At 48.4% G+C, this 14,478-nt stretch overlaps 1 protein-coding gene across 2 annotated transcripts; it reads right to left on the reverse strand.

The window, feature by feature from the left end:
* Positions 1 to 30: 30 nt before the first annotated feature.
* DDX23 (DEAD-box helicase 23) lies at positions 31 to 13,083 on the reverse strand. Of its 2 annotated transcripts, XM_042946391.1 has the most exons (18): positions 12,997 to 13,063; positions 12,454 to 12,530; positions 9,353 to 9,561; positions 8,613 to 8,723; positions 7,621 to 7,714; positions 7,442 to 7,507; positions 6,511 to 6,649; positions 6,103 to 6,236; positions 5,853 to 5,965; positions 5,483 to 5,626; positions 5,156 to 5,381; positions 4,713 to 4,858; positions 4,173 to 4,350; positions 3,183 to 3,425; positions 2,613 to 2,764; positions 2,289 to 2,397; positions 1,326 to 1,500; positions 31 to 937 (listed from the first exon to the last, which is right to left on the reverse strand). In XM_042946391.1, the coding sequence occupies exons 3-18, from the start codon at positions 9,559 to 9,561 to the stop codon at positions 714 to 716; spliced, it is 2,463 nt and encodes an 820-aa protein (XP_042802325.1). In that variant the 5' UTR covers positions 12,454 to 12,530; positions 12,997 to 13,063; the 3' UTR covers positions 31 to 713. The 2 variants fall into 2 exon arrangements, with proteins under 2 accessions (XP_042802325.1, XP_042802326.1); XM_042946392.1 differs by lacking the exon at positions 12,454 to 12,530 and having other exon boundaries at positions 12,997 to 13,083.
* Between the last annotated feature and the right edge of the window lie 1,395 nt (positions 13,084 to 14,478).

Below are 14,478 nucleotides of genomic sequence, written 5' to 3' on the forward strand. Positions count from 1 at the left end.
AGATGCTTGTAGCTGGAATCAGACACAGCCTTCATCTTCATGTGTTTATTCTCAGAACATACAAACTCATCTTCTCAGAGAATAAAAAACAGAAATTTCACTCAGTGACTTCAAGATGGACACAGCCAGCTCACCCTGTCCCCACAGCTACTAAAAAAATTCCCTGGGTGAGGGATGCCCAGAGTGCACAGCACCCCTTGGCACAGGGGCCGTGCACAGCTCTAAACAAGGCTCTCAACTGGTTTTATAATCCAAAAGGGCAAACGGCTGTCAAAATGACAGAGTCCAAGGTCCATAATCCTCACAGTGCCAGATCCCCTGGGGTCACCTAGGGCAATGACACTGCTGCAGCTTCTGCAGTCAAGTCGGAGCCGAAGAGGTACCGTCGTGGCGGCCAGGTTTTTGTTCAGTCTGTGAGGCAGTGCCAACCGGCTGCCCCCACGACTGGCAAGAGCTGATGGCCCAGTGCAATCCCAAAGCCCTCCAGAGGGGCAGAGCCAGGCCAGAATCTGTGTCCTTTGTTCTCCCTGCCGCCTACAGCAGTTTCCTCTCCTTCTGCAGCCCCACGCTCGGGCCTTCAGACCTGAGGGTTTGGGCCGAGGAGTCTGATTGTTTCCTAAGGCCCCATAAGAGTGAGGACCTGGAAAGAGACGTAAGGATCCCGAAGAAAAGGCTTCAGAACATGCCCTTAAACTGACGGCAAGAGTGCCGTGTCAGGCAAAGATGGTCTCTTCCCGGCGCTTCTTGGTGAGGATGGTGCCTGGCTTGTGCTGGGCATCTGGGTGGTTAGCTAGCTCTGGGGGGCAGGAGGACACCGGACTCTCCAGGATGGCTTGCTTCAGCTCATAGAACACAGCGGAGTCCTCTTTGGTGAGGAAGGTGATGGCCACACCGCTCTTGCCAGCTCGTCCCGTGCGACCAATGCGGTGGATGTAATCTGGGGAAGGAGAGGAGTGCCACTGAGGGTACTGGGCCTCACTTGTAAAGGCGCCCCCCACCCCAACACACCTCCGAGGGCAGTCAATACCCCGCCGCCCCCCCCCCCCCCGCCTGACCCCCGCAGAGCCCACAGTGCCCTCTCCACCACTAACGATGGGGATCAACCTGCCACACCCAGACTGAAAGCGGCCCACACCCCGGAGACAGAGCTGTCCCCGGTGCTGGGACAAAACCCATGGGAGATAAAAAGCAGAGCTCTTCCCACCGGGACAAGCAATCCCAGACTTGGAGCTGTGAGGAATGGCAGCAAGAGCCTCCGGCTTCGAGTGGAATGAGACAAGGAGGCCCCCTTTACCTGGATGGAAGCTGCTTCCGCCCGCACTTACCTTCAATGTTTTTGGCCATATCATAGTTGACAACCATAGACACATCTTGGATGTCGATACCACGACCCGCCACATCTGTAGCCACCAAAATATCCTTGGCCCCAGCCTTGAGGTTGGACAGTGCAAACTCTCGCTGCTCCTGGCCTTTTCCACCATGCAGCGTGCAAGCATTGTACTGTTGGAACAACGGCAAGGTGAGAAGAGAGCAGTGGGGTCATGGAAAGACACAGAAGGGAGTGGAGACCGTGAGGGAGGGCTGCAGAGCAGCAGGGCAGACGCGGAAGGAGGAGGGGGAGAGAACGAGTGCTACTGGAAGCAAGCAGAGAACAGGTGAGCTGGAGAAAGGGACGGGAGAGAACAGGGTGTGGTGCGGCAGGGGCAGACAGAGTGAGGTCAAAGGTAAAGCCCTGGGGTGAAAGGGGAAAGAGAGTAAAAATAAAGTGATAGTAATAACGGTAAAGCGACTGGGGGGCAGGTGGCGCGGAGCCAGATAGACGGGAAGTCATCAAAGAGAGAATGAGGCTGAGATGAGAGCGGCAAGCAGGGACCAAGACATTTAAGGACCCTTGAAACACCAGTAGCAGGAGTAAAGGACACCAATCCCCCATGTCCCTCGTGATGCACCACCCACTTTCCCATACATCTATAAACACAAAGAACTCTGATCTACTATTCTACAGCCTCCCGTCCGGCCAGGATGCGTGTCTCAAAACCTGTCCCTGGCCCGGCCCCCTTGGAGGAAGACCCAAGGCAGCTCTGGCTGCCCTTGCAGGACTAGACAGGGGATCACACAACAGACCCAGTTCCCTCATCCCTGTCACACCACCCTTTTCCCTCCGGCCCTGACTTGAACCCTAGGTTAAAGAATGGGACAGGACTGAAAGGAGGAGCCTCAGAGGGGCCCTCTATTTTCAGAAAGTCCCACCAAAGAGAGCGGACTTGGCTCTCTCTCGCCAGACATACCCCCATCTTCTCCAGAGATTTGGCCAAAACATCGCAGCCCTTCTTCTGGTTGACAAAAATGATAATGGGTGGATCAAAGCCTTGTTCCAAGATCGCCAGCAGCTTTTTCCTGGGGAGAAGAGGTAGAGGAGAAAAATGAGAGGCAGACCTTTGAGACGCACACTCTGATCTACCAACACCAATTCCAGGACCTTCGATCCCATGGCGTCCCGAACAAGCAAACCGCAGCTCTTTAGAACAGCAGAACATTCACCCTCCATCATCCCTCATACAGAAAAAAGCGCCTTCTCCATCATGTTTTGCCAGGCCCAGCCGCCCCCATACCTCTTTTCTGACTCTGACATGAGGAAGACCTTCTGTTCCACACGTTCATGAGGCTTGCCTGCAGAGCCAATGTACACCACAGCGGGTCGCCGCAGATAGCTCCGGGCCAGACGCTCCACCGCTGGGGGCATGGTGGCCGTGAACATGACTGTCTGTGAAAACAGGAAGCTCAGCCCTGGGCCCAGGCAGGCACCGCCATATCCTCCATCACCACAGGAAGTGTAGCCTGGGCTAAAGAACCTAAAACGAGCCGTGGAGTAGGCTTTAACAGCCACTGCCATAGGAAATCGTGTCCTTTGCTTTCCCACTTCTTTCCTCACTACCTGCTCACCAAGGTATTTTCCATCTTATGATGACACGAAGGGCTGAGAGCATTTGCTGGCACCCATGGTGGGGAGTAGCATGATGCCTTGGAACCATTTTCGAGGGCAAAGCCAATAATGGCTCCGCTGCCAGGACTGTCAGAGGACATGCTGGTAAATGTACCGTGGGCCCCCCCCAGGGCAAGATGGGCCTCAGAGCAGGTTTGGCAACTTGCCCCCTTTTCCCGGCTTAGGGAAGCGGCCTTACTTGGCGGTACTTATGTTTTCCTGACTCAAAGTTGGCCAACATCTTCTCAGGGTCCTCAGCTTCATCCGTGTCCGGCTTCTGGTTGCTGACAGGCATGTGCTCCAGGATCTTCTGGACATCTGGCTCAAAGCCCATGTCAATCATCCTATCTGCCTCATCCAGAACCACATAGGTACAGCGGCTCAGCACAAGGTAACGGTTCTCCAGCACATCAATCAGACGTCCTGGGGTAGCTATCACAATCTGGAGGGCACAGTGGAAACATATGCAGCCGCAGCACGTACCCCTTTCTTCTCCCTCCTGTGAACTATCCACCCGCTCAGACAACAGACCTCCAATGCTAAGGAACTTGGACCCCAACCTGCAGTTATGACTGCCGGCAAAGGTTCCTAAGAACCGGCACAGAATCGCTTGTTGCCACCTTGGATTTTTTTAAGGAGTGAACAGGGTCTCTGAGTAAGGCTCAGGAGTTAAACAGAAGAGGCAAAATCAGAAGGAGCTTTCTTAGATGGAAGAGAGACTAAGGGAAACCATGGAGAGAATTATACAAAGGGATTATGCCAGAAAGTTGCAAAAGACTCAATTCCTCCATCAAATTTCTTATCGAAAGCTCTCTTCCTCTACCTTGAGGAGCCAATACGTGAAGTCACTGACATGGTCTGGCAGAGTGAGTGACAACAAAGGCTGTGTGTGGTATGAATCTCAGCTCTGCTCATTGCCAGCTGTGACTTTGGGCAAGTTACTGACCTGAGCCTCAGCTTCACCTGCACAATGGAGGTCCACCACCTCTCTCTCTCATTTGGTTGTTGGTAAAATTAATGATGCGCACAGTACGATACCTGGTTCTTAAGTTCTCGACAAGTAACAGCACATATATATAAACCAGTCCTTTTCTTCACTTTACTGTACGTCTATGGCAGAAACCAGAAACACGGCCCCCAAACTGAGAACCCTCAAACAGTGGGCTGGCTGCCCGCTAGGTGAACGAACCTCACAGCCCATGCGCAGCCTGAAGCCCTGGTCCTCTCTGGAGATGCCGCCAATGACAGCCACAGTGCGGATGCCCAGTGGCTTCCCAAACTTGATGGTCTCTTCCTCAATCTGCTGAGCCAACTCACGAGTGGGGGCCAGGATGATGGCATAAGGGCCTTGGTCTGACTCTTCGATCCTGTGGTAAACGGGGCATCCCACAGTTCCGTGAGCTTTCGTTCTTATCCAACCACAAACAGGAGCAAGACAAAGTCACTCTTAAGGGCAGCTATGGAGATGGGGAGGGTGGTGGGAAAAGGATGCAAAGATCTCATTTAAAAATCAGAGACTCCAGGGCAGCCAAGTTCTTCAGGGAGTGGTCCTTGCCAACAAAATCATACACCTCTTTGATACCATGATCCAATTATTCCCTAGTATCTGACCCAGACTAAAGAAGGGGGCTTCTGACTGTAGACTTAAAAAGAAAACCAAACGCTCAGTTGCCACTGTGACCTTTCCCACCCAGCCAAACCCACCCCAACTGGGACCTGCCGACCCCACCTGTCAATTTTGGGGAGAGTGGTGATCCAGACGAGCAATGGGATGAGGAAGGCTGCTGTCTTGCCACTGCCGGTCTCAGCCACACCAATGATGTCACGATTCTGTAGCCCAATGGGAATTGCTTGACGCTGGATAGGTGTTGGTTCCTGCAGTGACCCAGAGACAATAATGGGTACAGATGGAGTCCGGCTACCCAAGCCACTGCTGACAGAGTGGGCACATGGGCCAGCACAAGAGGAGGACAGCAGTTCACAGTGAGGAAACACAGTCACCAAAGGCCAATACTTCCACCAGAAAGTGAGAGCATCACCTTAGTGCTCCCTGGCAGAAGAGGAACAAAACAGAGGAACAAAGGAACAAAGCTCTCTGTTCCCAAATTAAGTGTGTATCCCCTAGAACATGGGAACACATCAGGTCTTCTGGGCCAAGCTGTCCCTCCTTACCTTGTACCCACACTTATCGATGACCTCCAAGATGTGTGGCGGCAGAGAAGAGTCTTTCCAGGACCGGATGGGATTGGGGATCTTGCCGCCTTTGGTGGTGATGCTGTAGTCCTCTCGGAAGATCCGCCAGTCCCGGTCCGTCATCTCATCTAACTTCTTCTGGGACCAGTGCCGATCATCCCAGCGCTGCTTGGCTTCCTTCTTACGGAGCTTGCGGAGTCTGGCCCTGGAGCGGGACGTGAGGAACAAGTGGGATCAGTATCCTTCCTCCAGCTCCTTTCTGTAGGTTCTGGGCTCTGCCCAACCACCCCCAGCCCTGCCACTCACTCCTCCTGCTCCTTTTCTTCCAGTGTCCGCCTCTTCTCCATCAGGTCTCCGTAGAAACGTGACTGCTCTCGTTTCTGCTGCTTCAGGTCAATGCCTGCAATGAAGCCTCGCCCCAACAACTGCACCTGGTGCCGTTCCTTGTATCTGAGGTGGAGACGGGGGTTTGTTATAGCAGCAGGAGGGAAGGGCGGACTACTGACATGAACCAATATGTACACCTTCGTAACTGGGGTCTCTCCTCACCCAGAGAGCTGGCTGACTATGCGCTTACCGATTTCCCCACCCCAGAATCTTACTGCTCTTTCTGTAGCACCAGTTCTTTCCAGGAACTGCCTTAAAAGACCTAGCACACAGGCCTGAAGCCACTCACAGGGGGTTGTAGTCGATGGACGTGTCCTCCGATGCGTCCCACTCAAAGACAAACTTGCGGTCATTGAGATGCCTTGTTCGGCGCCGCTTCTTGATACCACCCAGATAACGCTCCTGCCCAGGGACGGAATGCAAAGCCCATGAAGCTCCAGGCCCACCCAGATCTCACATGCAGAGATCGGAATGGCCAAATAACTAAATCTCATTCTTGTGTGTGGCGGGGGAAATGAGCACAGAACCAAGGCCTGCACCTTAATGGCATGCAGTTCCTTGCTCTTATCCTTCTCTTCCCGGATCTTCTGTCGCCCTTCCTCATCCTCATTTCCATTGGTCTCCCGCTCCATCCTCTCCCTGCGTTCCCGACGTTCCCGTTCCTGAGGGTCTTCTGCAGACCAAGGAAAGCAAAGCTGCAGAAGAACTCAGTGCAAGACAAAAGAGGGCACGGACAGGATCTGGACGACAGACATCAAATGAGAAGGGGGAGATTTGCAATACAAGGGAAATGGAGACGTAACCCAGAGATATGCTCATCAACTCCCCCAGCCCTCCCTCTTCCAAACTCCAGAGCAAACAGGTTTCTGGCTCTCCTGAGTGACACTACAATTCCAACCCATCCTCTCCTGCTCCTTCTAAGGGCTACACAGGGGAGGAAAACGAACCCAACATTTTCCTGCCCAAGTCTTGGAACTGTTTCCTTTTCTTGCGCTCTTCTTCGAGCATCCTCTGTCGCTCCTCCACCTCCTGCTGTCGTCGCTTTAGGGCTTCAGCCTCTCGTTCCGCTTTGGAGAGGAACTTGGGCTACAAAATAGATTGGAACTGTAAACAAAGGATCTAGGAGGAGGGTATGATCACATCATTGATAAGGAGACAGCAGAGGACCCGACAATATTTGCTCAGGCATTACACCTCTTCAGGAAAATACAGATAGGTCTAGGATCCCGCTATGGCCCAAACTGTCCCCCTCAAAATTTATATGTCGAAGCCCTAACTCCCAGTACCTCAGAATATGACTGTATTTGGATAGAACCTTTAAAGAGGTGATTAAGGTAGGGGCGCCTGGGTGGCTCAGTCAGTTAAGCGTCCGACTTCGGCTCAGGTCATGATCTTGCGGTTTGTGGGTTCGAGCTCTGGGTCAGGCTCTATGCTGACAGATCAGAGCCTGGAGCCTGCTTCCGATTCTGTGTCTCCCTCTCTCTCTGCCCCTCCCCTGCTTACGCTCTGTCTCTCAATAATAAATAAACATTAAAAAAATTTTTATAATAAATAAATAAATAAATAAAAGAGGTGATAAGGTAAAATGAAGTTCTTTGAGTGGACCCTAAACCATTCCTCTCTTGTAAGAGAAAACCTGGGCACAGAGAGACACCAGGGGCATGTCCACACAGAGGGAAGATCATGTGAGGACAGAGAAGACATCCACCCACGAGCCAAGGAGAGAGGCCTCAGAAGAAAACCACCCTACTGACACCTTGATCCCAGCTTCTAGCCTCGAGAACTGTGACAAAATTAATTTCTGTTGTTTATGTCGCTCAGCCTGCAACGTTCTATTATAGCAGCCCGGCCAGCTAACACAGACCCTCGAGTTCTCACCTTAGCCTCAGCTTCTTCCTCAGCCTTCTTCTTGGCCAGAAGTTCCTCCAGGGATAATGGCTGAGCCTAAAGATAAAAAAAATAGGACTTCAGTCCATAAAGGCTCTCTCCCTTTGAAGATTTATAACGTAGAACTTGAACTGAAGAGGAAGATGAGAGAAATCCTTCCTCTCCTTTACCTTAGGTTTCTTATCACCATGTTCATCGTCTTCATCCTTCTTAGAGTCTCTGTCTTTCCGAGATTTAAAATCTTTTCCTCGGCCAGGAGATAAACTTTAAGGAAAAGAAACGGGAAAGATCCATATCGCTATCTTGCCCTCATCCAGGCTGAGCCACAGAGAGGATAGAAGCTTTCCCATGACTCAACAAGACTGGCTTACGGCCATCCATCACGCCCTGAAGCTCCCTTTGCAGGCCTGGTCACTCTGCCTGCTCTGAAACCTAATGATGGGCCTGTCTTGGCCCCATTCTACCTGAATCTCCCTTTCCAAGACTAATCTCTTCTCACAAGATTGCCTTCACTACTGAGGGCAAAAATCTCTCTTCCAAATAGCAGGTGCGCATCAGAAAAAAAGAATCCTGCTTCATTTATAATACACAATGAATTTCGTCGACAAGGTCCCCCACCATCCACCCTTTCCGGGTACTGTTCTGTGTGTTCCCTCCCCATGCTTCCTTCCTACCTGTGCAGAGATTCTTTCCCCACAACTATTACAAGCCCAATCTACAAGAGGTCTCAAACACCCCCACCCCCGTATTTGCTATGGGAATTGTGTTCTTTGCCCTGAATCCTAACCTGCATACTCAGAGCCTAATAAAAACTTTGCATACAGAGTTTCCAGAGGAAAGAGATCAAGATACTGGGGCATTAAGCTATCCCAACAAATACATGTTGTTTATCTTGGGTGGACACCTGAATGGTCCAATGGAACTAAGGGACTGTTTTGTAGGCTGGTAACCCTCTCCAACTAATTTCTAACTTTTAAGAACAAACTGACCCTCAAACTGTTGCAGCTTCAGTAACTGGCTATAGTTTCTAAGGATACGTGCTTTCTAAAAATGACAGCTCTGCAGTAACTACCACAACAACTGACTTCCCTATGGGCCTGCGCCAGCTCAGAGGCAGAGAGGAAGGCTTTCTCCTAAGGCCCGCTCCCATTCCCTCAGGTACCTGGATCGTTTACGGTCCTTGTCCCGTCGGTGCCCATCCTTATCCCGGTCTCGGTCCTTCTTATTCCGATCACGCTCCTTATCCCGTTCTCGTTCTTTGTGCCTTCGCTCTCTAAAGACGGCAAATTTAAGAAATCGTGTGAGATTTCCAGAGTATCCAGGTTCACTGCAGTCATAAGAAGGTTCTCATGATCTTTTTTTTTTTTTTTAATGTTTATTTACTTATTTTTGAGAGAGAGCAAGCAGAAGAGGAGGAGGGGCAGAGAGAAAGACACAATCTGAAGCAGGCTCCAAGCTGTCAGCAGAGCCCAATGCGGGGCTTGAACCCACGAACCATGAGATCATGACCTGAGCCAAAGTCAGATGCTTGACCGACTGAGCCACCCAGGTGTCCCTCTTATGCTCTTTTCTCCACAAAGCAGCATCTTTATAAATTGGGGAATGTGTCTCTAGGAGAAGCTATGAGGGAATTCTAAGAAAGTCGTCTAGATCTGAGTTGTACTGCTAAGCATTAATGGAATGATAGGCCGTAGTCTATGTGAACAGAGAAACTATCTTCCTCGATCACTTGGACCTTCATCCTACAAGTTCCCTCTTAACTTTTAAGAGCTGCTGGGTCACTAGGTGTAGAGAAATATGTGAAAGACTAGTGGCCTAATAGTGCAGGCATCAGAGGAACCAAGAATGAAGAAGTGTGAAATGTACTCTCCCTTCCCATATAGACATACAAAGTTACTTTACCGTTCTGTAGACTTGGAACGGGACCGGGAGCGAGAACGGCTACCTCCTCGACGCCTATCCCTTGAACGATGCCGCTTCCTGTCTTTGGATGGGGAAGACTTCCGGTCCCGGTCTCTATCCCGTTCTCTGTCAGGAGTCCGAGATCGCTTTCTTTCCTCCTTGGAAGGTGATGCATCACGGTCCTTTTTGTCAGCCAGCTCTCCTGCCATCTGTCATGGATAAGAGAAATCCTTATTATGTGCTATGTACTACTCTAAACCGTTTATATAATCACAAAACAACCCTATGAGGTAGATATACTGGAATGCCTACTTTATAGATGAGAGAATGGAAGCTCAGGTATATAAAATAACTTGCCTGAGGACACACAGGTGGTAGGTGACAGAGTGCCAGGCACTCTGGCTCCAGAGACCCATTCTTATTTGTTATACTATACCATCCCTCTGTGATCCCTTTTTGTATACATATACGTTCACTTCTAAAAGTATATAACGGATGTATCTTATTTTTATAATTAGACTGTAAGAGTATGAAAAGAAATGTTAGCGAATGCATAGTATACTAGCTACCTCTAGAAACATCCTGTATTGCTTATCTTAGCAGTCTGCCAGCCCACTGGGATCAGTCAACGCATAAATGGCTAAGGGAGGTAAGTTCCCTTGAGCTCATAAAGAAAACTCAAAAGAGGAAAAAGAGTTACCTTTGAGATTTGGGATTACAATCTTAAATTGTAAGTGGAGAAAAGAGAACTTAAATTTAAACGGAGAACTTAAATTTAAATGGAGAAACAAACTCACTTTCACTCAGATTAAAAGAAATGTACTTCTCATTATACAATGGGAAAAACTTTGGTAAAGGGTACACAGAACCTCTATGTATTTTTTTTTTTTTTTTTTTGCAACTTACTGTGAATCTATAATTATTTCAGAAAAGAAAGACAGGTACCAAAAAATAAAGGTCACAGACTGCTGACTGACATTCCCTACTCAGATTCTCATAGAGCCTTGACTGCTACCCAGTCCTATGAAAGGTTTGAGCAGGAATTTGTTCCATTCCCCTCCTGCCTGGGGGGACACTGAACACCATGTCACACTGTCAACTGTCCTTCTAACTACAAAATCCACTTCAGCCAGGAGCTAAAATGACAGTAAGTCTGAATCCACCTCTACCCCATCACTATCATCATCATCCATTCCTAACACTCAGGATACATTTCTCAGAACTTATTTTACCCCCAAATGGTTCCGTTGGAATATCAGTGCCCCAGACTTTCACGTACAATCTCCCTTCCATGTAATTTCCTGCCATATACCTTTAAGAAAGGAGGATGTGTAAAGAAAAATGAACAAGTAGCACTCTCATCTTACCTCACAATTGTCTGAGAAATGACTAAATGTTCTATATCAGTACATAATGCAATTATACTTATGTCTCTTCTACTCCGAACCCTAAGAAAACAACCCAGAAGAGAGGTATCTTCTCTGAACATCACTCATTCTCTCAGCAAATATTCACTAAGCACCAGAAACTGTTCTACCTGCTAGAGATATAGCAGTAAACAAAACAAAGTCTCTGATCTCATAACACTGAAATTCCAATGAAGCGCATAATGGGCAGAATAAGAGAATTTCAAATAGTAATGAGAAGTAATAGAATAAAACAGGGTGGAAATGATGGGGAGAGGTAGGAACAAGTGAGAGAGGGCTCAGGAAAGAGTGTTTTAGGTAACATGTAAGCTGAGACTTGAATGATGGGAAAGAGAGAGCCTGCAAAGATCAGGGAAAAGATCTTATGGGGTAGAAAGTTCAACAAGTACTAAGGCATTGGGGTAAGAACTAGCGCAGCATATTTGCCAATTAAAAACAGACTTGTGTGGCTGAGTGACAGTGACCCAGGGGAAAGACTGATTTAAGGTGAGTTCAGAGAGATAGGCTGGAGTCAGACCATGGAAATGTGTTTTGGGCCCAGGTAAAGGAACCTGGATTTCAACCTAACAACAACAGGAACCTTAAAGGGTGTTAAACAGAGAGTGATGTGATCTAATTTTACATTTTTAAAGAATTTGGTGACTTGAAAGAAAATAATAGGGAGGCAAGAGTAGAAACAGAACCAGCAGTCTAGGCAACAGATGACAGTCGCTTGTTCTAGGAAAGTGGCAATGGAGATGGAAAGTAGTGAGCTTCAGGATATACTTGGAGGCAAAGCAGACAGGACTTACTGATGAAGGGAGAAAGGAAAAGAGGAGACACAAAGATAGCTCCTAAATTTATGATGTGACTGACCTAATGGTTCACGATGCCATTAGTGACCAGCAGTGACTGGGGAAGGAAGAGATTTAAGAGAAAATCAAAAGTTTCATTTTGAAAATGCAATTCTGGAACTCAGAAGAACCTGGAGACAAAAATTTGAGTCATCACTGTATACATGGCTTTTAAAGCTATGGGACACTAAATAGTATTACCTAAATAGGCACTATAGTTAAAGAAAGAAATAAAAGAGAACCAGGATTGAGCTCTGGAACACTGTAACATTTAGAGGTCAGGCAAAGGAGCCAGAGAAGAAGACTGGAAAAAAGCAACAGCATTAAGAAAGAGGAAAAAAAGTTAAGGATGACATCACAGAAGCCAAAAGTGTGTTTCACGGAGGGAGTGATGAACTGTGCCGGTGGAAAAAGGCTAGGAGATAGAGTGACCCTTGTGTTTGGAAAAATGGAGATGATTGGTGACCTTGACAAGAGCTGTTCTGATGGCATGGAGGAAGTAGAAGCCTGAGTGGAGTGAGTTTAGAAGAGAATAAGAAGTGAGGATAAGGAAACAATATAGACAACTTTTATTACAGGTTCTACTCATCACAATGGCCAGATAACCAGGCCCACCCTACTCATCGCTTCTCAACAGCCTTCCTTGCAAACCTCCAGGTCTTTGAGTTCCTCAGTTCTTGTAGGGTAGGGGCAGATTTTCTTTTTCATCCAATTAAGTATTTATCAAGTATCTACTATATGCAAAGCACCATGCTAGACTCCGTATTGAATTACAAAAGGAAATTAGGAAGATCCTGTCCAAAAAAAGGTTACAGAACAATAGAGGGTATGTGGCACTTACCAAGATGAAGGCTCAGATGAAGTATTATAGGAATTCAAAGAAGTTTCCTTTCATTTGCAAAGAAGATTTGGAAAGATCTGTAGAGGAAGTGGCTCTTGAGCATTTAAGTATAGGTAGAATTTGAAGATGTGTAATTGAGGGTGCGGAAAAGTCATTCCTAGCAAAAGAAATAATACAGGAGGCGCAGAGGCGGGAAAGCATGACTGGTTCTGGGAGAAAAGCCAGAGTTCCAGTTTGGCTGGAGCAAGGCTTACTCAAAACATGAAGGAATAAAGTCGGATGGAGGGTATCACAGGTGCTATGCTCATGGGCAAAGGTCTGGCCCGTAAGATCGTCCAGGGACCTGGCCTGTGTCTCCAGGAGTCAACACTCCGCCCTGGGGCCCGCGCCCCTTCACTCCAGCCCGCCAGAGCTCTCTGGGCTCATGCCCCTACCCTGAGGCATTCTTCCCCGCCTCGTCCCGGGGACAGGGGCCATCGCCGTGCCCCCACTCTTGCCCTCTCTGCAAGCTCCTGGGAACCGCCTCCATCGTTCGGGACTCACCACTCTGAGTCTGAACCGCCCAACGCGGCCTCAACGTCGCCGAACAGTCGCCATCTTTCCCGTTTCCTGGTCGCCGAGATGCATCCGCGGCCGCGCGGCATGCTGGGAAGGTGAGTTCCTGGTACCTGGCGGCGCGGGCAGACATTAAAAGCCTGGGAACTACTAATCCCACAACGCACCGCGCGAAGGCCAACCCCGGCCGCGGGGTCTGCTGGGCAATGTGGTTCGCCAAACATCTGAGTTTGTGGGAGAGTTTTCCGTGGGTTTGCTTCCAGCAAAAGGTTCTCTCGCCACGCAGTCTTCCTGGAATATGTTGGTTTTACTAAACTATCGTGGCTTACGACGAAGGAATTTAAGGGCTTCCTTAGATATCAATAACGCTTAATTATCACAAGCAACTGCAGTAGCAAATACTGGACCGTTTGTGGAAAAGCGTTTTTACAAAAAAAATAAAAATCTGTGAGATAGATTAGCCCAACTTTACAGGCAGACAAACTAAAGGTTAGGTTACAGGAGTAGCCTAGTATTTCAGATTGAGGGTAGGACAATTCATTGTGTGGGACTATCCGGAATTTAGAAGGACATTTTAGCAACCTTGTCCGGGCAGCACAATACCCAGTTGTTGTGGCAACTCAAAATGAGTCCATACTTGGATTACAGAGCCCTCCCGGAAGGATAGTATTGCCTGGGCTATGGCATCTGTTTTCTCAACATTCTTAATAGGACCCTGGCTTCCTCCTTTTCTTGCCCTTTAGAATCTGGCCAGCGGGGCTAGCTTCACATTTTTGCTTCTTTCTTCCACCTAGCGCCCCCACCCCTGCCCTGACTCAGATCCACAGAGTTTTCTTTACCCCAAATTGTATGTTTACTTCGTTTCTCTTTGCTCTTGTGGTTCTTAATTCACCAGCCCCACTTTTCCCCCACCCCCAAAAGAAACCCCAAACCTTGCCACTTATATAGAGGATGGTTTAGATAGGTATCAGTGTCTAATGTCCTCTTCCTTCCCACTTTCCCATCATCAGCCTTTTGGTTTCAGTACCACGTGGCTGTAGGTCTGGCTTTTCCCTCCGAATGTATGTTCAGTTCTCTTCAAACAGAGCCTCAGGATAGACTCAAACAATTCTAAAACCTGAACATCACCCACAGTGGCTCAAAGTAACCCTGGAAGAAAAGCGTTTCTGCTCTTAGAACTCTGCAGCTTTGCACTTAACCACTTTTACCGTAAAGAGAGATCCGAAGGGAAAGGCGGTCTGAGATCTAGTAGATGTAATGCATGCAGTGAACACTGGAGGGCTCTCCACTCCCAGAATGGAACTTAAACTAACAGACCAAAGGTGTAGACTTTAAGAGCAGCAGCTACTAGTGTTTACTGAGAATATTCAATAGAGTGCCCAACTCTGTGCTGGTCACTTAACTTGTATTACTTATTTTACTTATTTCTCATAACAGTATGAGGCGGGTATTACCATCATTTTACTGATT

This window comes from Panthera leo, chromosome B4 (assembly GCF_018350215.1).
Source record: "Panthera leo isolate Ple1 chromosome B4, P.leo_Ple1_pat1.1, whole genome shotgun sequence".
In the NCBI taxonomy this organism is placed as follows: domain Eukaryota; kingdom Metazoa; phylum Chordata; class Mammalia; order Carnivora; family Felidae; genus Panthera; species Panthera leo.